General features: G+C 41.9%; 1 protein-coding gene across 1 annotated transcript in view; it reads right to left on the reverse strand.

The window, feature by feature from the left end:
* The window catches only part of LOC129332024 (multiple epidermal growth factor-like domains protein 6), a 293,959-nt gene that overhangs the window by 142,971 nt on the left and 123,240 nt on the right, over positions 1-27,748 (reverse strand). Inside the window, 1 exon segment of the mRNA XM_054982775.1 lies at positions 25,118-25,240. Coding sequence (XP_054838750.1) covers positions 25,118-25,240 — 123 coding nt within the window.

Here is a 27,748-nt window from a genome sequence, read left to right on the forward strand (position 1 = left end):
TGAACTCTGCAGGTGGTCTTGGGTAAGCCACTCCACCCAGCCCCAGCTGCATTGTGGGGATAATAATAACACTGACTTTTTTCACCACTTTGAGTGTGGCACTAATCTGTCCAGAAGCGTGGTATATAAGCACTCTGTTGTTGTTGTTGTTGTTGTTATTATTTTGTTGTTGTCATCGTCGTCGTCGTCGTCATTGGCTTCAGCACTCCTCTTAATTTCACCTTAACAATTCCTCCCTCTAATACAACAGATCTCAATTAAAATGCTTTTTTCAGTTTTCTAGTAAGTTGTGCTACCAAACTCAGCATGTGCTTCTCTGAAGTGTTGTGCTTAATAGTTTAATTCTGGTCCCTACTCATATTTTACAGGTGAGCGGGCACACACGCACACACGCACCGATCAGTGCCTGCATTTAAGTCATATAAAAGGAAAGTGCTGTGATTATTTGTGAAGTGGGACTTAGTCTCTTTCTCTCAGCAGGCTATGACAGTTTGAAAATATAGTTATGCTGAAAACACACAGAGGAAAAATGTCTGATCTTTTGAAAACCTCTGTACTTTGACAGCAGCTAGACAGATGCACTCTTTCCAAGCTTGGTTAGCGGCTTTCCACACTTCATCAGCTTCCCTTCCCACCATGACATCACACAGTAGGCAGGTGTTGCTACAGAGGTAGACCCATGCAAACGTGGGCCTAATTCGATCTGCTGCCATCTAAGCCAGATTGCAGCTGCAGCAAATGTGTTGAATGCTGTTAGACCCTTGGCCAATTGAGGCCAGTCTATGCCGACTCACTAGCAGTGGGCCTCTGAGGTCTCAGGGGAGGTCTGTCATATCTCTTACCAGAGCTTTTTTTCAGCAGGAATGCGGTGGAACGGAGTTCCGGAACCTCTTGAAAATGGTCACATGGCTGGTGGCCCTGCCCCCTGATCTCCAGACAGAGGGGAGTTTAGATTGCTCTCCGCGCTGCTGGAGCAGCATGGAGGGCAATCTAAACTCCCCTCTGTCTGGAGATCAGGGGGCAGGGCCACCAGCCATGTGACCATTTTCTCCAAGGGCAATTTAAACTTTAAACCCCGCCCCCCTGTTCCAGCTGACCCAAAGTGACATCGTTGTGTGGTCTTGAGTTCCACGACTTAGTTCCACCACCTCTATTCCCAGAAAAAAAGCCCTGTCTCTTACCATCTAATCCTTTCAACTGGAGATGCTCTGCCACAGAGCCACATAGCAGTGTTCAATTACGTAACCCTCATTCACAGATTGAATTGAAGAAAGGATTATTTATTTATATCCATGAAGCAGTGGGAGGGGTTTATTTGGCATAGGATAAGGGTCAGATGGCTCTGGGGGATATTAGCTTTCTGTTTTCTAACCGCATGACTGCTGGGAAACTTAATCAGGTATATATCTGCTGGCAGCAATATTTTTTTTATTATTATTACAAAATTAATACTCAGCCTTTCTGCCCTCATTAGGGCAACCAAGGCACTGCTAACAGGTTAAAAACATACATAATAAAAACACACCTTTAAAACCATTAAAACCAAACAAAAAACACCAATAAAACAATTAAATCAAGATAAAATACACATAGAAAACATTAAAGCAACAATTGAAACGTACGGCAGGAAGGAGGGATCCACTAAGGGAATATAAAACAAAATAGTCTTCACCCACTGGCAGAAGCCAGTAACAGAAAGGGACAGGCGAGAGAGTTCCAGAATCTCAGAGCCATGACTGAGTTGACTCTCTGGGTTGCCACCCGCCTAATCTCACAAGGTAGGAGCATGTGAAGCAGAGCATTTATTTCTCACTGAGACTCAAGGCAGATTACAGTGTGAGATTAGTACAGTCAATTTCAAGGTCATTTTCATAAACAATGCCATAGGGTAAATAAACACAAGTTTTCAAAGACATAGCATTAGCAAGACTCCAACACAGAGTTGAAGAAATGCTGAATCAGAACATAAGCAATTCTAGGGCTGACATTAGACAGGCAGCTCCTAGTGATCAGGTAAACCCTTAGAAAAATAATCCAGCAGCAGAAGCATAGTACAGTAGTGCTAAACAACTAAATGTCATTTAAACAAACCCTAAAAGAAGTTCGAACATACTACTGTTGTTTTTAGATTTGTTCTAGTATGTCCAACCCATACATACATCATCACGGGTTGGACCCAGGCAGCTTCTTAACTTAACCCCACTCAATTAATCTCCTTATTACAGCCCTCCCCCTCCCCCATTACTTTTATCCATGCAGATCCCATCATCTCCAGTATTTCCCTTTCTGATGGTTAGAGGAGACCCTCTCCTTCCTTTTTCATCAGTTGAAAAGCTGATTGGATCTAACCCTCTATAAAAGTACATAATGTATCTTCCACAAACACAGATGCATGTATTAACAGCAAGCTCCAAAGGTTCAGCCACAGAGGTGGACAAGAAAAGATATTTCAAATGAAATGTGCAAACGAAGTGAAGATGTGCAGATTACAGGGGGCTTGGTATGCAACAGAGCCCACCCGGAATAGGGAACAGGTTATCTTTTCCCACAATGGTGTATTTTATTTAGCTATTTATCCCCTGCTTTTTCCTCCAACAGGTAAAGGGGCTTACAACATCATGCTCCTGACCTCCATTTTATTCTCCCCATAGCCACCCTGTGAGGTAGCTTCAGTTGGGTAGCTATATTGGTCTGTAGCAGAAGAGCAAGATTCAGGTCCAGTAGCACCTTAAAGACCAACTAGATTTTCAGGGTATAAGCTTTGACTCTTAAAAGCTCATACCCTGGAAATCTAGTTGGTCTTTAAGGTGCTACTGGACCCAAATCTTGCTCCGGTGAAGTAGGTTCAATGTCCCCAAACAAATTTCCATGGCAGATGGGGATGGGCTCCTAGATCCCAGTCTGACATCCTAACCACTATACCATGCTGCCTCGTTTCAGACCCATCCCAGATCCAGTGAATGGTTCCCATTAAAAGAGTGAAAACAATCATTTTGTGTATGGAAGAAGCGTGGGATGGGAGTCATAAGTGAAATGAATACATAATGGGGCTATACTTGGAGACCCCCTGGGTGGAGCAAGCAACACTTGCCTCCCACCATTCACAGTGGCTGGATCAGCATCCCCTGACAGAGCTCCCACGGGTGGTCTAAGTTGTCTCTAAGCATGCTCCCACAGATGCACTACAACTCTTTCAGCATATCAGCCTTTTTCTCTACATGTAGACTAGTCATCACAAAAGCTGGGATTTCGCTGGCACTAAACACAGGGGAGAAAATTATCAAAAGAACTCCTATTTTTAGGTTCACTGTTAACTTTGCTTGGGGCTGGATTTGATAGGTACTGTATTTGGGAGCTTCCGTTGACACACAATACATTTGTGGGTGGTTTTTAGCACATCAGAATGATAGTTATGTAAACCGAAGCTGTTATGTTCTAGACTTCTAGGTGCTGGCTTTTACTTATGCAGTTATTAAAGATGGGCCAAAGATATTCAGAAAACATTATCTACTTTGTTCCCTCAGTTATCTACTTTTATTCCTCAGAGACTAGTCAAATGTTCGGATCTACCCCAAGTAAATTTTTGTGTGGGACTCCATTGCCTCAGAAGGCATGTGAGGGTTCATTCGCTTGAAAATGTCTGCATGTCAAAGCCTTTTCTGCTTCTGTAAAATTAACAACACAAGGGAAGAAATAAGGCTACAATTCTTATTGCAGTCATGCTGAACCATGAATAACCGTGAATTTTAGAATGCTTGAGATTCCAAGCAAGAGCATCAAGTGTATAACAACTAGAGATGGGAACAAACTGAAATATGAACCAAAATTAAGCACAAACCGGGCCGGTTCGTGGTTCATGGACAGCAGTTCGTCAGATCCAATTTCTTTTTTTTTTTTGAAAAATTTTTTATTGGGTTAGGATCAAATGTTTACACATTACAGTCAATATTCCCATTTCCCAATTTCTAACCCCCTCCCTTTCCCCCCCCCATTTTGTTGACTTTCAACAGTTTTCCAACCCTTTATCCCTTTTCCCTTACTCTTTATATATTCCTCTATCTAACAAATATATATTCTCCCTTTATTCTAAGCAATACTTCTTTAACTGTTTTTAATACTCTGTACCCTGACTATGAGTCCCTTTTTCCATAATGGATAAACAATTTATCCCATTTTTCATTATTTCACTTTCAAATATTTCTATATATCATAAACTATGTAAACCGTACATTCATATAAATCAGCCAGTTTAACTTATACTCTATATGTTATTCATTCTATCTTCTTCTTTCTATTTTAATTATATTTGTTTACATTAGTATTTCTATTCCCCTTCAATCATAAGTCTATATATGATATCAATCAATTTGACTCATATACAACTTCAAATAAACATATTCAGTTTGGTACATTGTACGGAATCAAAAAGAAAATATTATTAGTTAATCAATCCTTATAGTTAACCCTTATGATTAATTATTTTCTATCAATATTCTATTTGTTATTCTATATATATCAATCTAATATCATAACTGCTTAGAAATTCTCTTTTACCTCTTCTCCTCCCCGGTAAAGTCACCCCCTCTACATTTTATTATACTTCAGTAGTTCTCAAACTGCCACAGTTCTCCTCCCACCTCCCATTTCTTCTCCAAATATTGTTTCAGCTTCTCCCAGTCTGTGTTAAACTGTCCTGAGTCCAGGTTTCTCAATTTTCTTGTCATTTTGTCCATTTCTGCCATATACAGCAATTTGTGGATCCAATCTTCAATGGTTGGCACTTCTTGTATTTTCCATTTTTGCGCATACAAAAGTCTAGCTGCTGCCGTCATGTAAAATATCAACGTCCTATGATGGGCTGGAATTCCCTCCATTCCCAAGTTTAGTAGCAGGAGTTCTGGGTTCTTATTAATTTGAAATTGTAAAATCTCACTCATTTCTCTTATTATTTCCCCCCAGTACTGCCTAGCTACCTCACACGTCCACCACATATGGTAGAGGGAGCCCTCATGCTTCCTGCATTTCCAGCATTTATTAGAAGTGTTCAAATTCCCTAGCGCAATCTTCTTTGGTGTCATGTACCAACGGTAAATCATTTTGTAAATGTTCTCTTTAATTCTAGTGCATGTCGTTGTCTTCATTGTAGTCTTCCACAAGTATTCCCATGCCTCCATTGTTATTTCTTTGTTGAAATTTATGGCCCATTTCACCATTTGTCCTTTAACTATTTCATCCTCAGTATACCATTTCAGCAGTGCTTGGTATACCTTAGATATTCTTTTCTTGTCCTCTTTAAGAAGGGTCTGCTCTAGTTCCGAGTTTTCTGTTCATATACCTCCCTTTACAGAGTCCGAGTTATATAAATCTCTAATCTGTCTATACTGGAACCAATCATAATAAGGTGATAGTTCCTCCTGAGTCTTTATTCTGAGTTTAGATTCTTCAGTTCTAGTTATTTCTTTATAAGTTAGACATTGTTGCTCATTATCAACAGCTCTCGGATCTATCACCTCATATGGAACTACCCACAAAGGGGTTCCTTCTTCCAGATAGATTCTATACTTCTTCCAGATTATATATAAACTTCTCCGTATATAGTGATGCAGGAACATCGAGTTCGCCTTTACTTTATCATGCCATAAGTATGCGTGCCATCCAAATATTTTTTTATATCCCTCTAGGGCTAGTAATTTCTTATTCTTTAACGTCATCCACTCCTTCAACCACACCAAGCAAATTGCGTCATGGTAAAGTCTTAGATTGGGCAGTTGCATTCCGCCTCTTTCCTTTGCATCTTGTAAAACTTTCATTTTCACTCGAGGCTTCTTGCCTGCCCATACAAAGTCTGATATTTTCCTCTGCCATTTTTCAAATTGCTAAGAGTCACTGATGATTGGTATTGTCTGTAGCAAAAACATTACTCTTGGTAACACATTCATCTTAACTGCTGCAATCCTTCCCAACCATGACAAATTTAGTCTGTTCCATTTAATCAAATCTCTCTCTATCTGAGTCCATAGTTTTTCATAGTTGTTTTTAAATAAGTCTATATTCTTAGCAGTCAGTTCGATTCCCAAATATTTCACCTTACTTGTTACTTCACAATCCGTTATTTCCGTTAACAATTGTTGTTTCTGCTTAGTCATATTTTTGCATAGTATCTTTGACTTCTTTTTATTAATATAAAAACCTGCCAAGTCTCCGAACTCCTTAATCTTATCTATCACTTTTGGCATGTTCTCCAGTGGGTCTTCTACAATTAACATTATGTCATCCGCAAATGCTCTGACCTTATATGAATAGTCCTTTATTTTAATTCCTCGAATTTTTTCATCTTGTCGTATTTGTATCATCAGGATCTCCAATACCAAAATGAACAGCAGTGGAGACAACGGGCAACCTTGTCTTGTTCCTTTACTTATAATCAATTTCTTAGTCGCTTCATCATTCACCACAATTGCTGCAGTCTAGTCTCTGTAAATTTCCTTAATTGCTCTAATGAATCTTTCTCCCAATTGTAGCTTTTCCATAGTGGCAAACATAAAGTCCCAGTTTAAATTATCAAACGCCTTTTCAGCATCAACAAAGAAGAAACCAACCTCTTTGTCACAACGCTTGTCATAATATTCAATAGCATTAATCACTGTCCTTAAATTGTCTCTGATTTGTCTGTCTGGCAAAAAGCCTGCTTGTTTCTCCTCAATGACTTCCGAAAGCCACCCCTTCAGTCTCTCCGCCAGAATCTTCGCAAAGATTTTATAATCATTGTTAAGTAGCGATATAGGTCTGTAGTTTTTCACATTAGTCAAGTCTTGGCCCTCTTTGGGGATCAATGATATATTCGCTTCATTCCAGGTATCTGGAATCCGCTGGTCCTTTAAAACTCCATTGATCACCTCTTTTAGGAATGGTGCCAGTTCATTGGCCATTACCTTATAAAATTTCGCTGTAAGTCCATCTGGCCCTGGCGCCTTTCCTAGATTTGCAGATTGTATTGCCTTGTTTAGTTCTTCACCTGTTACTTCACTGTTCAGTTTATTTCTCCAAGCTTCCGAAATTACTGGAAGTTTCATTTTCTCCAAATATAATGCTATTGACTCTTTATTTACCTCTTTCTTATTATACAACTTAGTGTAGAATTTGTAAAAGGCTCTGCTAATGGTAGTCTGTTCCAAATACGTTTTATTATCTTCGCAAATTCTATTTATTATTTTCTTTTCCCTTCTCTTCTTCAGTTGCCATGCCAAATACTTCCCAGGTTTATTTGCACCTTCAAACGCTTTCTGATTCAATCTTTTAAGATTCCACTCCAATTCCTTATTATTCATTGCTGTTAACTGTTCTTGAAGTATTTTAATTTCCTGATATAATTTCTTTTTCCCTGGTCTCTTTTTTAACTGTATTTCTTTGGCTTTTATTTTCTCCTCAATCTCTTGTCTTTTCTCCTCTTTCTTTTTTCTTGCTCTACCATTTAAGTCCATTAGTATGCCCCTTATAACCGCCTTATAAGCGTCCCAAACTTTGTCAGTTGGTACTTCTTTATTTACGTTGTATTGTATGAAGAACTTCTCAACATCTCTCTTCTCTCTCTTCTCTCTTCTCTCTCTCTTCATGTCTCTCTTCTCAACATCTCCATATTCTCTCCTTCCTGTAGCAAGTCCTCATTTATTCTCCATGCTTTCCTTTTTCTCCTTTTCCCTAATTTCCACATGATTGGATTATGATCTGAGCCTACCATCGGCATTATTTCTACCTCCTTAGTCCAGAACGCTAAGTCTTTTGAGGCCCAGATCATATCAATTCTTGATAGTGTACAGTGCCTTGCAGAATAAAAAGTAAATTGTCTACTTTTAGGATATTCTCTTCTCCATACATCTTCTAAAGTCTCCTGTTGTATCAAGTCAAAAAAGAGCTTTGGTAATAGTCCTCTTTTCTTTTGTGCAGTTGTTGTCTTTTTATCTAATTCCAAGTTCGTCACTCCATTGAAGTCTCCGGCAAGAATTATCTGGTCGTATGAAAGATCATCTAGTTGCTTCCTCAAATCCTCAAAGAAGCTTTCCTTTGCACCGTTAGGTGCATAAACTCCGACTACCAACACTCTCTTTAAGTCCCAAGTACATTCCACTGCAATAAATCTGGCTTCCACATCTTTCATTACAAATTTTGGCTGTAGCTCCTCCTTTATGTACAACACCACTCCTCTTTTTTTCTTGTTGGAGGCTGCTACAAATTCTTTGCCCAATTTTCCAGATTTTAAATATTTTACATCCTGCTTTCTGATATGGGTCTCTTGCAAACAAACAATGTCACATTTTTGTTTTAATAGCCAGTGGAAAATATTTTTTCTCTTATTCGGTGAGTTTAGTCCATTTACATTCCAAGATAAAACTTTACACTCCATACTCATAGTCTTGTTGGTAAGTCTTTTTCATTGTCCCTTATAAATCGCTCCATCTCTCGCTCAGATCTGATGCGCTTTTTGGCCCCTCCAAACTCAAAGGACACACCTTCTGGTAACTCCCATCTGTACCTGATTTTCATGTCCTTCAAGATCTGAATTAGCACTTTGTATTTTTTCCGATCTGATAACACTGACCTGGGTAATTCCTTCATTATGATAATCGTCTTGCCATCAATCTCCAATGGATCTTGAAACTGTTTTGTCACAATCTTCTCTTTCATATTTCGTGTCGTAAACTGCACAATCACGTCTCTTGGTAATTTCCTCTGGGTTGCAATTCTCGAGTTCACACGATATGCCACATCTAGGATAGCCACAACTTCCTCCTCCTCCTTCCCCAGGTATTCAGCTAACACCTCAGTCATCTGTTCTTGCACTGACTTTCCTTCCACTTCTGGCAAGCCACGAAAACGTAACTGCTTCTCCATGTGTTTAGTTTCTGCAACTGACATTCTCCCCCTCATCAGTCTCATCTCTGTTTGTTGCGTGTCTGCTAAGTTCTCCATCGCGTCTTCTACTGTTTTAACTCTCTGCTGCGTTCCTTGTAGTTCACTTTGTATTGTTTCCATACCTTTTTTCACTTCTGACAGCTCCGATTTTACTGTCTGTGTAACCTCTTTAACCTCTTTAATCAGCTCCAATTTCGTGTCCTTAAGTTCTTTAATCACATCTAAAAGTTTTTTATCCAGGTTTTCTATTGCCGATTGCCACTCTTTTTTTGACATCATGGGGCTTGCTTTGGCTCGCTCCCACGAGTCCGCTCTCTTCCTTAACTCCGTGGCGTAAAATTTAATGTCCTTTTATTTCAAATGTCCCGGTCTTCTTACAAAAATTAAATTTTAAAGAGTCCAAAATGTCGGGCGTCTTTTCTCTATGGTTTCTCTATGATTTTGCAATCCAAGATGGCCTACTTCCTTTTCCGCTGAGGCCGCGACCCTTCCCCTTTCAAAGATGGCGATTCCCTTCTTCCTGCCCTCCAGCAAGGGCCGCTTCTCTCCAGCAACTCTATTGTTGTTACGCACTTCCTGTCTCCCAACTTCCCACAGTAGGTCTCGCGATGGTATCTTTTTCTCACAGCTCCATAACCGCAAGTATTCAAAACAATAGTCCAATTCCTTTAATAACTTCTTTAAACTGAGTCTCTTTTCAAATACAACTCTTGCCGAGTCTTCCCCTCTTTATCGTTAGCCTGTTGCAGTTTGAAAATCTACTTTTATTCCTCTCTGCTTTTATCAATCTGTCCCGTAACAGAAGATAGTGATCTTTACCTTCTCATTCACTTTTCTCGGGTTGTAATCGCTGTTTCGATTTTAACTTCTCTTCTCCGTTTCTTCCCCCAATCGAAGCTTGGGTATGTAGGTCTTATGCCAGCTGAATTGGCCCCAGAACTGCCGCAGAGATTGTAGCCGACCTGTCGCAGGGTGGGACCTCAAGGATCGGGAGGGGACCCGTTGTGTAGAGCCCCCCCTCGTCCGAGATCTAGCACACCCTAGGGTCTTGAGCGTTCTTTGCCTGCTCTCCGCCTGAGAGCAGTCGGCCGCGGGCTATTTTCCCCCGCCGGCCACTTAAAACGGCAGTCCGGTCAGCTCCGCAAATGGAGCTGCGTTAGACCTCCATGAATCCCAAACCGGAAGTCCGTCAGATCCAATTTCTGATGAACCGCAACAAACTTTAAGCTGGTTCATTTGGTTCGTTTTTTGGTTCGTGACTGCAGATAGCCTGGTGCCAATCAATCAGTTTCCTAGGCAACAGGGGATGGACTTCTTGCAGACCTTCTGATGACCTGGAAGTGACCTTCTGCTGACCCAGCAGTGATGATTTTCTGACTCGGATGTGCTGTTTTCACGAACCAATCGAACTGGTTCCTGAACCAGGGGCGGGTTCGTGAAAGTTCATGGTTCGTGGTTTGTGAAATTTGACGAACCACGAACCGCATGGTTCGGTTTTTTTCTGGTTCGTGCCCATCTCTAATAACAACTACAGACCGATTGCAGTAGGTTGTTTTCTCAAACTTTTATACTACTATCTTACAAGTCTTCTCCCCTTGGTCACCCACCAATTCAGTTCCTTCTAATCTAACAACACTCTCCAACAGAGTTGTCAATCAACCAGGGAGACAAAGGCCTAGATGGTTTTCTTCCTTTGGAAGCAGTTGCCATCCAAACAAGGCCATGGTTCCCCCTACTCCCCAAGGCTTTTTAAAAATGTTTTTTGCATTAATCCTGGAATTGCTAGAAACCCACCAACAACCATTAGGCTCTTTTCTTTTCCACCCTTGGAATTGATCTTAGCCCTGCCCAGTTACAAGACTTGTAAGCTTACTGCCCATGTGGATCAACATTTTTTCTTTCAAGCCACTTGCTGACTAAGGAGTCAGAATGATTGAATTTAACTTGAAATAAACTAGGACATTTAACCCATAAATGATGAGATTCCTCCCTGCAGCATACCATGTCCTTAATCACTGCTATTCCTGGCAAACAAATACAAATACTGTTTGGAAACATAATGACCAGAACATTATTTTTCAGAATACAGAGAACTATGAGAACACATCACATGCTCCTGAGAGGCTCTAATAATTGCCAGCTTCCTGGCATCTGTGTCACACAAGGTACTGATCTGTAAACTGTAAGCCATATACTTTCTGTCCTATTCACATTTATGTTTGACATTTATGTTCACTTCCTTTGTGCTTTTATTATTTTAAAAGTATCAACAGGTTTTTATTTCTTTTGGATGTTAACAGGTATTTTGTTGAGTTTTTATTAAAGGAAACATCAGAGGTTTGCTAAGACCTGGAAATATTTTAATCTAATAAAGACACTGTCATAGCCTGGGGCACCCTCTCCCCAGGGGAGAAATGGTGGAGCATGGTAGCCGCAGCCATAGGAAGGCAGCAGCCCAGTTGCAGGGTTGAGAGAAGAGCATCAGAGCTGACAGGAACAAGGGAGGAGTAGACAGGAGAAAGGCCAACCAATACCAGCTCCCTATGGAGCTACAGCCTCCTCTGGTGTGAAGGCCTCCCCTTGAGACAAAAGGGCATGCTCAGGAGGAAAGAAACAGGAACTGGAAGTGGCCAGGGGAAGAGAGATAATGAGCAGTGGGAAGTCAGGATTGGATCCTTTTCAGAGAGTACCAAGCCTCCTGGAGACATACCTGGCCTAGAGGGATGCCAGAAGGAACTTTCCCCACCTGACCCAGGAAGCCCACTTTTGCCCCACTCTTAGCTGCCACTGCTTACCTGGCTGGCGGATGGGGAGGGGCGTTAGCAGTCCGACCCCCTCCTCCCACTGATGGGCGGTTTATAGATATGAAATCATAAACACCCTCTCTCAAATATTATAAGCACAAGGCACTGCCTGGCATAAAATAAGACAAAATGGATGCCAGCCAGGTAAGAGCTTGGGAAAATATTTCAGAAGGTGAATCAGAGCAGCTGACTGACTAATGGCCCCCTCCAGGCCCTAGAGAGAGTCATATAATTTAGAAAAATGAGGTCGTGAAACTCAAGACCACACAACGATGTCACTTTGGGTCAGCTGGAACAAGGGGGGGAGTTTTTTAAAATTTAAATTGCCCTTGGAGAAAATGGTCACATGGCTGGTGGCCCTGCCCCCTGATCTCCAGACAGAGGGGAGTTTAGATTGCCCTCCATGCTGCTCCAGCAGCGCGGAGGGCAATCTAAACTCCCCTCTGTCTGGAGATCAGGGGGTGGGGCCACCAGCCATGTGACCATTTTCTCCTAAGGCAACCCACTGAATTCCACCACCTCTTTTCCCAGAAAAAAAGCCCTGCCCATAGTCTACCTCAGGAAGACCTATTAAGCCTCTCCTAACTCATTATCCACTTCCGGAAAACCCATTAAATCGTTTTGTGTGTCAACTTGCGCCAGATAATTTGGGCATCACCTTGCCCAACATGTCAGCTTGCCCCAGGGACTCCCTAGCCACCAATATGTGTGTATGTGTGTACATTTGGGTCTCTTCTACTTCTCTCTGTGAAATGCTGGTCATTTCATTGCTGCATCCATGAACCTCTATCCTCGAGACTGCTAACTATAGCCTTTCCCAAAATTGCTTTCTCCTCTTTACTCCCTGATTTCCTCTTATTTAGCTTCATATATGTGCTGTGTGTGTTTGTATGTTTGCCTTTTTATTTCTTTTTAAATAAAAACCTTTCCAGTTGAATATCTAGCAAGTTCATTTCAAGAGTTCTCTTAAGGGAATAATCCCTGTAAACGTAGGTGGAGAATCCCACTTACCCCACCTCTCACATTGTCTCCTTTAAGCTAATTCCCCCAACTAATTAGGAGATTACCTATTTGGGTAACAGAAGGGGCAGGCTAGCAGGCATGCCCATGCCTCCCAGATATTATATCATTCCAGCATGACCTGGAACTGGTGGTTGCACCATGGCCAATTTGTAAACAATTGACATGACCCATTGCTTCTGGGTTGCAATGATGTAATTGTTGGTGAATGCAGGCATGCACAGGTACTTGTGCCCCCCCACAAGGGTTACCAGCCTCCAGTGGGAGCAGGGATCCCTCGCTCTTAGCTTCTGCCCACCCCCCCCCCGCCACCTCTCACCTGGCTGATAGAGGGAATGCTCGTGTAACGTGCTTGGAATTATGTCATTCCCAGCATGATCCGGAAGCAATGGGTCGCACCAGGGGCTGATTTGATAAAAATTGGCTCCAAACACTAAGACCCCGCTGGCACACACACCCCAATTCCCCCCCATCCCTTGCTTTCTGTTGTATAGGACCTGGCAACCCTACCACACCCCCTAATTTTGACTTGGGGGGGGGAGATCTGGCAACCCTGTGAGTATGAGAGAAGACAGAAAGGTGCCTGTCTTTTGAAAGTTCAGGAAAACTGACAACATACTTTCAGGGGTTCCTCCACAACAGTTCCAGAGAGGGGGGTGGGCTGTGTTGGACTGCTGAAGCAAGAACAAACAGGATCCTTGTGGCACGTTAATAATATTTGATTCCAGTAGGCACAAGCTTTTCTAGATTAGAACTATATGAAGAAGTGGGCTTCTCTTGGAATAAAACGCTGTTCATGTTTAAAATTGCCACAAGAATGTTGTTTATTTTTCCTCCACACCCCATAAACTTTTTAAAGTGCTGAAATTCTCAGAACCACTTTGCCACAACCAGTTTGTTTTTTAAAACATTACAGACTATATCCTACGTTCTGTCATATATAAGGTAAGCTACCATGCAAAATGCAAGATCCTCTTATTTTTCTCTTTCAAGAAGAATTTCAGTTAAAATGACTACTCTGACGACCGATTTGTAGTTTTTACTAATTCCTTGGAAAACAAACTATAATTATATCTTCAGAATTGCCCATTAGGTGCTAACTGTCTTTTCAGAGACAATATCCACAATGGGTGAGATTCTCACATGTGCTCCAAAAGTAATTCATTTAACTTCAATGGGATTAATTCAGAATCAGCGCTTGGCACAAGGCAGCCATGCAAAATCCTGCTAGCACATTTCCCCCACATTTTATAAAGAGCATCCATTTATTCTTGACAACTGCAAAGTGTATTCCTATAATTGCAGAGATAACAGCCCAACCGATTACAATTCTTCCTCCCTTTTCAAATAAACAAATTATTGCCATTTAGAAAGGTGGAAATGTTGTCTTAATTCATAATTTACACTCCAAAGCTATTCATAAATGCCAACAACAGCTAATATAATGATTGTATGCACAAATTGCTATTGTTTTAATTAAGAAGACCAATAAAATCTGGGGGGGAAATAATCACATTAAGATTTAGTTGTGCAAGCTTCCAAGGTAAATATAAAAAGAACTAACCTCAAATTTCATCGGCCAAATTTTCTGATACCTTTCCCTACAGCCACTTAGCATGAACACATGAAACTGTTTTATATAGTCAGAACATTGGTCATGCAAGGTCAGTATGGGTTACTTTGACTAGAGGAGGCTCTCCGGGATCCTAGGCAAAGGACTTTCATATCACCTACCAGCTGATCTTTTTCACTGGAAATGTTGGGGACTGAACCTGCAGCCTTCTGCATACAAAGCAGACACTTTGTGACTGTTCTACTATTAGGGTTTTCCCAATCACTGCAAGCTTCTAGAAAGACAACGGCATTCAGACTAGACAATACTGAGCAAGATAGATCGGCAGTCTGTCTCAGCATAAGGCACTGATGAGACACTGATGAAATGTCATGGCAACTGTATTAGAGATCCTGGAGTTCTCCATCTACCATGCTACCTCCTAGAGCGGACAACTTGGTTGAAGAAAAAGGTCCTCAAAGAACTCCTTTATCTATTCAGATCTTCCATTTGTAGGGTACATTGGTACTTTCTTCATAGTTTGACCTAACTATACAAATTATGGGCTTTTGCTGGCCCTGTTCTCTAGGAGCAGCATTTCAGAGGACACTTTTAGGCTACAGTGGGAGGAGGAAGACCATAAAGTCTCTCTCCACAGGCAGAAAATGTCTACCCATCAAAATGTTCAGCTGCCTCTGAAACTTAAAATGTCATAAATATATATATTTTGGGTGCTATTTGATGCCATTTTCCCTCCTGGATAATGTTCCTTTCAAGCTGTTAAATGGGAGATCCTGTGACTGCAGTCATAAATAGGATGCTTTAACATTAAGCGGCCAGAGCTGACTGCATGGTTCTCTCAGTGACAGCAACTGGGGACAGATGGAGAGTGAGGGTGGCATAAACACATAAGCAATCATTTTTGCAAGCTAAGCTCAGGAGTAAGCATTTGGGCTTTGCAGAGACACCTCGCATTCTCTTCCTCTTGCATTTCATTTCCCTTTGAATCCTCTGTTCAGTTTTTTCCTATGCCTGTGCATGCACGGATTTATCTGCCCAATGTGCAGTGACTCAAAAAAGGATGTGGTACCTTAAAGAATAACAGTGCAATCTTAACACAGTTACTCCAGTCTGAACCCATTGAAAACCGTTATTTCAATTGAATTAGACTGGATTAACTCTATATAGGATTGCACTGTACTTCTTGGGAACTTTTCACTTTAATTATTTATTGACTGGGAAATAAAAGTGTCATAAAATCAAGGTGTGGCCTTTACAGCCTCAAAGTAAATGCTGAAGATTAGTACCTGACTCTAAGGCTGAATTTGAGACCAGTGGCACCTTAGAGACCCAAAAGATTTTCAGAGTGTAAGCTTTCAAGAGTCAGAGCTCTTTTCTTCTACCTACCTAAAACTAAGGCTGCAATACAGAATATTTGTCTCAACGTTTATGCATTTCAAAAGTCATGGTATTTGCCAAATGGTGTGATGAGAATGTCTACCGATCAAGTTACAGGCATAGGACTATTAACCAAATCAGCACAACAAAGGATTCTTTTGATCAACAAGTGATCACAGATTGTCACTCATCTCTGACTTCTGGAAATGTGATGGAAGAAAACCTGATGATATAAATGAGAAGTGACAACCTAGCAAAGGGAGTTCGCACAGGGGTCATGAACTTCGTAGCTAATTTCTAAAGTTTACCCAAGTGAAGAGAGATGCATTAAAGCTTGTGTCACACGCTCCAGAAGACAAACTGTGTGGATGAACTGGCGTCTTGAACTCTGGTACTGAGCAGGATAGGGTGGTAATTTCTACCTTTTTTAACCGTAAGGCTTGTCAGTATTTCAAGGTGGATGTATATGCAGAAAAACAGTAACAACAAAAAGGTGTAATATTAATTGGGAGCTAGGACAAATTTAGCAAAATAACCAAAATCCTACAACATGGGAATAACAAGGACTGCAGCAAAACATGTAGATACATTAAAAGTGATATATAAATGATAAAAATAAAAACTTTCCCCCAACAACATGGTACTCCTGCGTCACGATACCTGAAGTGTCCAGGTGCAGATGGAATCCATCCTGAAATATTTTACTGCAACGAATACCAATTGCTAGTGATGGTTAGTATAACCAAGCATTCCATTTGTCCAAACTCTATGTGCTACTAATTCAAAAACAACCACCACCAGCAGCTATCCAAATACAAACTTTAAATTTAGGCAACCCATAGCCCCCATTAAGTCCAAGGAACCTAGATCTGAACCCACAAGTGAGGGATTATGGTTCATTTTTATGGAAACACCCATGCTAGGTGGAAACCTGAATTCAATTTTTCAAACTGTGTCATATATACATACTGCATTATCTGCCTATCAGTGGGACACAGGAGATAAAACTGCCATAATACAACAAGCATAAAACTTCCTTCTGAGAGGCTAATCAATCCACCCCCTCCAGCATTTTAATTCAGCTGTGCAGTTATTTCACTGAACTGGAATTTATTTCACATCTGGAATTTGCTTCAAGATATAAGCACTGCTTATTCCAGTGCTGTGAGACAATCGAAAACCTTGCACTCTAAACAAACTATAGATTATGGAACAGGCTCTCAAACTGTCAGAGTAGGTTTCCCAAACTCATTGCAACTGCCTAAGGCTCTCCCAATGTTAAGGTTAAAGGCCAATTTAAATTATAAAAGAGCTACAGCGAGGCTTCTGAAAAACATTTGCCTACTGCGGGGGTAATATAAGTGTGCTAAGACAACACATCTATCTAGCCGTAATGCAGTAGGGAGAGAGAGATCTCTGAATCAGAGTTCAAGAGGACTATGGAACAAAATTAGGCAGACAATCCAATCAGGACTGCAAATCAGCCAGGCTGTTTGCTATTGAACAGTGCACTTGAAGTGAGAAGCAAAAGCATTGGGGTAGATAGCCAAGGAGAAAATTGCTAGTCTGTTCTTTGCTCCAGTTCCAGTTTGCTTGAACCTGCTTCCCGAATGCTATCCCTGGTATCAGTTGCGACCATCATATTTGTGCTCTTCTAGTTAAAACCTAGGGCCTAATTACATGTGCACTAATCACATATTTAATGGGGGGGGGAACCTCAACCAAACTTGCATTTTATGTGTGATCGTACTCACCTTCAAAATGGTTGTGGGGGGGGGGAGGACTTGCAAGTGCATGCGAGACGGAAGGAAAGGCTTTGTCATTCCCTGCTTTCTACTCATTGGGCCTTTGCAGATACAAGAGGGGGGGAGGAAATCTCTGACTGCCATTTTCAGGTATCTGCTTGAAAGTATCTTCAGCAGGAAGACAAACAGCTTTCCCCCCCATAGCTCTTGTGTCTCTGCAAAAATGCTTTTGGTAAAAAGCAAGGATGGACGAAGCCTGTCCTCCCTCCACACACCTACTTCTCAGCCTCCCCGCAAACCATTTTGAACATTAGTGAGGTCACATGTAAAATGCGAGTTCAGTTGCAGTTTCTTCCCAATAAAGATGTGTTTGGTATACATGTAATCAGGCCCCTAGTTGCTGCTGAGGGACAGGAGAATGAAAGGATGAACATACAGCAGCTCCAGCTCCAAGCTTCTTTATGGCCATAAAGTACAAGCACAGCAGGAGCATCCATGCTAGTGCCACATCCCCACGCTTGGGGATCTAAAGAAGGAAGAACAGGGGGTGTTCCTTTAAGCCAGGTATAGAATCTCAGTAGCAGCTCTCCGGCATAAGAGGCAGTGGAAAGTGTTCTCCCTTGTATTCAAGTTTGTGTGAAGTATGGATCAAGCTGTAAAATGGCCCAGTCAGGCACGTGTTCTGATAATACATGGAACAGAAGTGTGAGAAAATATATAAAGGAATAAGCACATATGCATTAAAATCAATTACTACGTCTTTGGCAGTCTTTTATAAATATTGTTCTGCGGTATAAATAGAATACTGATGGGGTTGGGCCATGGCTTACTGGTATAGCATCTACTTCACATTCAGAAGAACCCAGGTTCAATTCCTAGCCTTTTCAGTTGTAAGAAAAGATAGATCAGATGTGGAAGACCTCTAATTGTCAGTTTGGTGTAGTGGTTAAGAGCGGCAGGACTCTAATCTGTAGAACCGGGTTTGATTCCCCACTCCTCTGCTTGAAGTCAGCTGGGTGATTTGGGGTCAGTCACAGCTCTCTCAGAGCCCTCTCAGCCCCACCCACCTCACAGGGTGATTGTCATGAGGATAATAATAACACACTCTATAAACCGTTCTGAGCACGCATTAAGTTGTCCTGAAGGGCAGTATATAAATCAAATGTTGTTGTTGTAGTTGATGCCCTTGAGAGCTGCTAGTAAGTTAGAGTAGATAAGATTGAACTTGACAGACCAACGGTTAGTCAGCTTTATGAGTGTTCATATGTCCCTGGATAATTAATATAGCAATAAGCAGCAGTTTTCCATGAACAGCTATCACAGACCATTGTGTTTTAAACCCCTGTCTTGCTAGAGCTGGTGAACTGGAATAGTATTCTTTGTTCTCAGGGTTGCAGCACACAGTTGGGCCAAACCAGTGTATCTGCAACTGATCCAGAGAGGACTTCCCTGCCTGAAAACCCCAGAAGCTTCTTTCACAATACACCACCAGTTTGGGGTGACAGTGGTGGCTAACATTTTGACCCACTATGAACTATCTTCCAACATATCCTTCTTAGAACAGTAAGCAGTATTAGGATGGACAAATCTTGTTGCTTGGAAAAATAATTGATATCTGGAGGACTTACAGAATGACTCTGTTTAGTATGCTAGAAAATTTTAATCAATCTAAAGACGAATAGGAAATAAAATTGGTTTCTTCTTAGTATCTAGGATCGAGTCCATGCTGATCATGGTAAAAAGCTTGTAGCATTAGCAGGAATTCTGCATAGCTTTCATTGTTTCTGGATATATGAAGCTTAAGAGCCCACCCAAAGAAATTCATCTGGGAAGTGGATAGGAAACCTGACTTAAAAGGAAATGGGTGTTGAAGCACTTTTCAAAACCATCCATTCAACAGTAGCTGGTAGTTTCCTGGAGAAGTTAACCCAGCCACTTTCCAGCGAGGGAAAGAGGAGTGGGGAAGAAAAAGTTAAATTGCAAAATGCGTTTTTGCTGCCATGCACCTAGCCAGTGAAAAATACTAGGAAACAGAAGATTGGGGGTAGGTGAATGAAATCCTAGTTCAGAAAAAGCTTGTATTCAAGAGAAGTGAAAGAGCTGTTATATGTACTTTGCATACAGAAATGCACTTCTTGTGAAAGCCATTCATTTTTCCTATAAGAAACTATCAGAGTCTCTCTACACTAGTCATCTTACATGAGAACACTCAAGTGTAGGAAGATGCAATGTTAGCTGGTAAGTGTGGTTTAAAAAGACAGAGCCAAAGGCTCTGTCAATTTCATCTCTCTACACTAGGGTAGTTTAAAAAGACAGAGCTGGCAGAGATCGCTCCTTAGGTTTGTTAATTTCATTTTCACCTCCCAGAAGGCTCTGTCAATTTCACCTCTCCTTCCAGGAGGCGAAGATGAAATTAACAAACGCTCTGACCAGCAATTTGCAGATGTCTTTTTAAACTCCACTTCCTGGCTAACATTGTGTCTCTCTACACTTGAATGTCCTCGTGTAAGACATCTCATGTAGAGAGACTCTCAGAGAGCAAAGGCTTTTTCAGTAGAAGTGTTTTAAATGCCAGACCTATATGTAAGAGAATACGAGCAATTCAAGTCAAAGCTATTAAAGATGTCTATCCACACCCAGGTGCAACGCAACAGTATACTGAAGCCTCATACTTGTAGACCAACACTACAATGAAGCCCCATAAACATTACAGTGGCAAAGCAGCTCCGGTGGTGTGTCCATTACCCACTTCCAGAGGGACACATCATAAGTGCTAGAACACCAGCTGACACAGTTGGTAGAATGAATGACAAAGCTTTTTTCTTAACAGTACCATTTCAGAGCACTGACAGTAGGGTCGTTTCAGTGCTCCCTCTCCACCGCAAAACCCTTTTCCTGAAAACTGAACAATAAAGTAGCTGGGGAGAAAGGAAGGCTGAACCCACTTCTTTGTCCTACTCAGTTTTCTGTCTCCAGGACATTATTTCCATAGGATGTCATTCAAACATTACCCCCCCCCCCCCAACACACACACAATGATGTGGTATACTCTAAAAAAAATAATTGCCTCTTGTCTCTGCTGGCTGTTTATATTAGCTCATTTTATACTGAGATGATATTCAATGACACCAGCAGACATAATCTGGGGTATAGGGTTACCAGTTCCTTGGTGGGGGAACTCCTGCTCCCAGCCTCTACCTCCCGCCACCTCTCACCTGGCAAGGTGGGGAGGAGAAGCGGGAATGGGCCAAGGAACTCCATAGCATGCTCCTGTATGATTTGGAGCACTTTTATGTTGCGCTGGGAAAGATGCCATCCCCGGCACGATGCAGAAGTGATGTGTTGCGCATGAGGCTGATTTATTAAATACCAGCCCCAAACACGAGATTGAGGGCTGATTTTTACCGAATCAGCCCAGGGCATGACCCGTCATTTCCACATCATGCCAGGATTGACATCATTCCTGGTGTGATACAGAAGTGCTTCAGAGTATGTGCACGATGCGCGTGAGGTGAGTCCTTCTGTTGAGCCAACACTCATGACCCCCCCCCCCCATCCACTGCTTTCATGCCAGGGGCTCTGGCAACCCCACTGAGGTACCAATTGTGGCTACTACTCCTTACCTGACTGAGCATCTGTACTATTACATTGTGCCTACGGTGTTCCCTTGCTGGCAGCATAATGCGTTCTACTCATGCACAACAGCAATTTTAAGGATGGTGTGAGGCTTCTTCCTCTCCCATTCTGTCCGATGCCCCTTGGCCATCCCAGAGGTCTCCAAGGGAGGCTCCCCTCCACCAGGACCCTGAACAGGCGAAGGAAGGAGTTGCATCACCTTATTCCTCTTTTAGCCCTGGCTCTGTGATCTCTCAGACTGCAGAGCCACTCCGAACTTCCTCACTGGCCTGTTCCTTTTGCAGGGCCCTTTTGAAGGCCTCTACTCCCTCTTCCCTATCCCCATCTGGCAATCCAGGCCCTCCTGCCAGGAAGGCAGGGAGAGCTCCCTTTGGCCGGCTGGCTGTCAACCACAGCAGCCCCCGCCCGATGGGGATATTGCCAGCTGGTATAGGGCACAGGGCTCTTGCTATATAGCAGAGGGCTCCTGCCAACCCTGCCTCGGCTTCCCTGGACCTCCCCTGGACCTCCCACACTCTTAACCACTACACCAAACTGTACCTTTTCAAGCGCACTGCAAGAGTGCTAGCTTTCATAAAGCTGAAAACATGGGTGGATATGTACTGAACAGATAATACAGGTGTCCCTGATGAAAACACGTTCACAAGTGAGAGCCAGTTTGATGGAGTGGTTAAGAGCATGGGACTCTTGGGTCAGTACAGCAGCTTAGTTGCCCCTTTCCTATGAGAGCCAGTTTGGTATAGTGGTTAAGAGTGGTAGGACTCTAACCAGGAGAGCTGGGTTTGACTCCCCACTCCTCCCCTTGAAGCCAGCTGGGTGACCTTGGGTCAGCCACAGCTTCTCGGAGCTCTCTCAGCCCCACCCACTTCACAGGGTGTTTTGTTGTGGGAATAATAATAACATACTTTGTAAACTGCTCTGGGCATTAAGTTGTCCTGAAGGGCGGTATATAAATTGAATGTTGTTATTATCATTATTACTAAGTTAGAAGAGAGTCAAAAGAGATGGAGATCGCTTTCAAGATGTAACAATCAAGTCATGAAATCTGATCTAAGATATGACACTCTTGGCCATGTATTTTCCTAGACTAAAGGAAAAAGAAACTAAAATGTTCGTCTGGCAACTGTGTTGGTCTGCAGTAGAACAGCAGGATTTGAGTCCAGTGGCACTTTAGAGACCAACAAGGTTTTGAGGGTGTAAGCTTATGAAAGTCAAAACTTCCTAGGTATCTGAAGAAGGCAGCTCTGAGTCTCGAAAGGTTACACCCTGAAAATCTTGCTGGTTTCTAAGGTGCCCCTGGACTCAAATCCTAAAATGTTTATCAGTTTGCTTCCACTTGCCCCTGCTCTGAATAAACTATTTAGTACTCTTAAAGTATATTGATACGAAGATGGCTGTGCCGATTCCCAGTCATATAAGACACAGAATTCATAACACTCTTGATATTAAAAGGCAAATATATCTTTGGACACTGCAGGGGAAAAGGAATGAGCTGCTAAGCATAACACAGAGAGGACCTGTTAGGAAGAATAACGCCGGAGGATCCTTTTCCTTTTACCAAGTCAACTGCAGACTCTAATTCAACCCAAGTCAACTGTCTGGATTAAAAAAGAGAAGCCTTTGGCAAAATAAACATTGTGGTTCATCTCAGATATTGCTAGCTATTAGACTGAGAGAGATTTGCTAGCATTTTTAAAAAGCTCAACACATAAAGAAAATCAGATGAACTTTCCCTGCCTTGGCCAACCAATCCTGTCACCAGGAACAGAAATCATACCCTGGAGATGGAGAGATTACTTCAGTTTCCAGGTAACTTGTTTGAAGCAAGTGAGAAATTAAAGCTCAAACTATCCCACTTAAACATTATGTCTGTGTGCATCAAGAGGCCAGCAACCACATATCATGATCATGTTGTTCCTGATATGCACCGTCACCGTGTTGACCGAACGGGGACATTGTGTGTACTTTGCATGTGCATACTGCTTTGGTACAAGCAAACTGACCAACAGATTTTCCATGGATTGGTTCATGCATAATAAAGCTTCATGTGCATGCAAAAATAAGTCCCTGCTCAGTCAACATTGTGAGCACACACATTTTGAACTGCATACTAATACATGCAGCTACCAGCTTCCTCATACATGCAGACATCATGTCTGAAAAGGACTACTGTTCTTTGTCTATTTCTTCACAAGGCTCTCAAAAAATCTTGGAGGCTGAATTGCACCAGAATATATGTTACTTCTCCAATTAGAAAGCTTATTGCTCATTCCAAGTGGCTGGCATCATCAAGTTACACAAGGTTATATTTTAGAATGCACTGTAATCCACAGGAAATATTAAAGTTAAAATAACCAATTTTTGTAGGGCTTTCCAAATGACATTGGTGAATGACGATGGGGCATGGGAAAAGCTCCACACCTGACCTATCTGTATGCAAGTGAATGAGAACTGAGAGAACCCTAAGAGTCTCCACTTGTACACATGCCTTCCAAGGGCTGAGCTTGCCTTTCTGCTCCCTATCTGCACATGCACGTTCATTCTCCTTGGGTCCTTTGAAAATGGTGCATGACCTGCATTGCACCAGAGAAAGACCCTGCAAAAGGCAAAAGCTGTAAATAAAAGACGACAAAAAGCCATGGACCATCCAAGCTGAAAATGGTCAAACAGCCACGTTTCATGTCCCATGCCACTCTGTCGGCATTGAAACATGGAAGCCACACATTAATTAATTAATTAATTAATTAATTAATTCATTCATTCATTCATTCATTCATTCATTCATTCATTCATTCATTCAGTTAGATTTTTAGTCCACCCTCCCTGCCAGGCGGGCTCAGGGCAGAGTACAACATTTCAATTTACATAAATACAGTTAAAAACAGATAAAACAGTATACACACAACATTAAAACATGATGTAATCACAGGTCCATCCTTGACTCTTCACATCCAGCATTTAAACAGGACTGTACAGGCACAACAACAACAACATTTGATTTATATACCACCCCTCAGGACAACTTAATGCCACACTCAGAGAGGTTTACAAAGTGTGTTATTATTATCCTCACAACAATCACCCTGTGAGGTGGGTGAGGCTGAGAGAGCTCGGAGAAGCTGTGCCCAAGGTCACCCAGCTGGCTTCAAGCGGAGGAGTGGGGAATCAAACTCGGCTCTCCAGGTTAGAGTCCTGTCACTCTTAACCACTATACCAAACTGGCTCTCATAGGAGAGGGGCAACTAAGCAGCTGTACTGGCATTGAATTTTCAAAGTGAAGAGAGAATCTCTGCAACCCAGATAAAAAAAGGGAGTCTGGCTGGCAGCTTAAAGATTAACACACATTATCTAGCAGGGAAAACCTCCTATCATCCAATGCAACAAGGACAGCGTAGCTCAAGGAGGCAAAAGAGAAATGCAATTAAGTCAATTACAGTATATTGATACATATAATATACTGATTTTATTCATATACATATAATACTCCTGTTTTATTCTGCAGATACAGATTAATATGGCTGCTTATCTGAAACGCTCCCTATAACCAGATCACTATTCTGTTTTATTGAAGAAGTACCTAAAACTACCAGTTTCAGGGAGGTAGCTGTGTTGATCTGCAGTAGAACAGAAGGATTCGAGTCCAGTGGTAGCTTAGAGACCAACAAGATTTTTTCAAGGGTATAAGTTTTTGAGAGTCAAAGCTCTGAAGTACCTGAAAAACAGAGCTTTGACTCTCTTGCTGTTCTAAAATTACCAGGTGCTGCTCAATATATTTAAGATGAAACCTCATCAGCAGCTAGCAACAAAAAACTGGGTCACTGACAAAGCAATGCAAATTATATTCAATTTTTTTCCATTTCCAAAAGCCCCTTTGAAGTATATAAAGATGCAACAGCATTGGTATAATCTAAACACATATCTGCATTCTCAACTAAACAGTTTGAACACATAACCATTAAATTGATTTCCAAAAAACAAAACACCCACTTGCTTTCATTCAGGAAGGGTTCCTTTGTACCTCATCAAGCCAGAGACCCTACACAGGCTGTTACCTTCACAGGTTTTCTTGTCTTCTCCCAGCTTCTGGCCTGTTGGACATTTGCAATAGTAGCTACCGATTGTATTGCAACACTGTTCCTGACAGCCTCCATTCTCCACAGCACATTCATTTACATCTGTAACAAGAAGCATTTCATGAGGGTTAGGCACAGGAAATATAATACAACAGGATGCAAAATCAGCTCCTCTGCTCATTGCAAGCATGTATATGTTACCTGCCAACCCAAACACAATCCACCTGTAAGGAATACTGGTTTATCAGGTGGTTCTATGACCATTTTGTGTTTGCTACCTACCAGGGACTACGACGCAAGCATCTCACAGGCCACAATACATGGCTGATGGGTCGTAAGGTTTAGAAACCTTTACCATTATTCTCGACTCTAGATGCACAAATTAATCACATTTGTCAAAGACTCCATCAGGTTCTCCAACTGGAATAATACTAACAACATGTGACATATTGTGTTACGTATACAATTCTTTATCTGAGTTAAGATATTCTTTCCCCATTGAAAATGGCTTTTGGATGATTACTTTGAATTTAAAGAAGTGAGGCACTTCTGCTTGCCTGAGAGTGTGCTACAGAAACCAATGAACCCATGAAAACCAACTAAGCAAAAGATAACCAATGTATAATAATTCGTGTATATCATAATTTGTGTATATTATTAGGTAAGGAAATATTTAAATACAACACGTATTTCTGTTAAACAATACACACTGTAAAGGAATTTGAATATTGTAATTACCTTTGATACTTCCTTTGTCTTGTTTAACAGAAACACATGTTGTATTTAAATATTTCCTTACCTAATAATATACATGAATTATTACACATTGGTTGTTTTTTGCTTAGTTAGTTTTCGCAGGTTCATTCGTTTCTGAAGCTTTTTCCCGTGATACTCTCTTAGGTCTCTGACCAAGATTGTGTGCATCTCTTTGTGTGTCTCCATCCCTTACACTACATTCACACCAGGGCCTCCTTTTAGTATTTTTTTTAATAATGTTGAGAGAATTCCTGTTCTGCTGGCAGAAGTCTACATGAGGTTATTGGGGTCCAATCAATAAGTCACGGACAAACTGCAGCCTTCATGCTGCACATGCTACAGTTTGGATCTGACCAGCTTCTCTGCTGGTGAAAAAGGAATGGAAGTAACCATCCTTAGCTATGACCTGGCTGAGATCGGCTGAAAAAACTGGCTGGATCCAATGCAGAATGTATTTAGTGAACCTCTGTTCACATTCAGTAGGCCTCTTAAGCTTCCTGTTCTGAGATCCCAAAAGGAAAATTTAAAAGAAATTAGGTAAACTACATTTTGCAAGGCACTAGAGTTGCCAGTCTCCCACTGGGGACAGGGGATCCCCCGCTCCCATCTTCCACCCCTGCTTATCTGGCCAGCTGGGGAGGCATGGGCTTCCTGGGGGTTTGCTCCCAGGCAGTGCAGTGTGCTCCTGTGGGCCCAAATTGGCCTGGAATGGAATGCTGTGGAGCATGGAAGCGCTCCCGCATGCTGCAGCTGCCCATTCTAGGCCGATCTTGGCTGATTTGAGGCCGAATTGGCCCGGATCAGGCCACTGTGGAGCGCAGGAGCACTCCCATGTTTCACAGCAGTCTGTTCCGGGCCAATTCGGCTCCTGGGGTGGCTGCAGCCATGTGATGATTTCACTTCCCAGCAGTGATGTCATCGCACTGGCCTAGAAGAGCACACATGCGAGACCTGTCATAGCTCACTGGACCTCTAAGAAGCCACTGGGGTGAAATAAGTTCTGTGGAAAGCTCTACGACTGAGCTACGGTCCCTCCTCCTCCAGATGCTAGAGCCAATAATGATTATAAATCATTAACACTAATAAAGAACCCAATCATAGATAATTACAATTTTCTGCTCACTATGATTTTTGCTTGGAGGCTGAAGAACTTTCCAAATATTTGGAGTAACTACTCACAGACACAGAGAGAGAGAGAGAGAGAGAGAGAGAGAGAAGATTATCTGTTTACCTAAGTCACACTGCAGTTTAAGATAGGTGTCAAGGGCGACACGAAGTCCAGCACCAGCACCCAAAAGGACAGCACAACTATTGATGCTAGGGTCTTTGACAATAGCATATTTGTAAATTAATCTTTTCCTGCTTGCAATACCTACTTTCTCTTGAGCTGAGCACTGGCAATCTGTTCCCAATTTATATCGAGTCGTATTTTGAGCATATCTGTATCTGTGCCGTAAGTGGCATTCCTCATCACTTAGGCAGCTGGCCGGTAGCTGCTACTGCTAAGTGCACAGAACTTACGAGATTGCTACAGCCGATGGGAAACTGCAATTTCCTCAGCCTTCAGATTCAACCACAGAAGCAACAGTTCCCATCAAGGCAAGCGGATACTGGAGAAAACGGGAAAAATCACTCACAGGATGGCTCCTCCCCAGTCAAAGTTTATATTTAAAGAACTTGTCCTTGTGGCAGATTGTCCCACATTCACAAAGGTGAGGATTATGAAATGGGACTGGAACTAGTGTGGAAGGGTCGGATACCTCAGTGCGTGCACAAGCAGGCCATTTGCAGACATTCCCACTGAATTTTTACAAATGCCTTAACCTTTCTGAGCATTCAACCAAGACGCTCGCA

The sequence above is a fragment of the Eublepharis macularius genome, chromosome 6, assembly GCF_028583425.1.
Source record: "Eublepharis macularius isolate TG4126 chromosome 6, MPM_Emac_v1.0, whole genome shotgun sequence".
In the NCBI taxonomy this organism is placed as follows: Eukaryota; Metazoa; Chordata; class Lepidosauria; order Squamata; family Eublepharidae; genus Eublepharis; species Eublepharis macularius.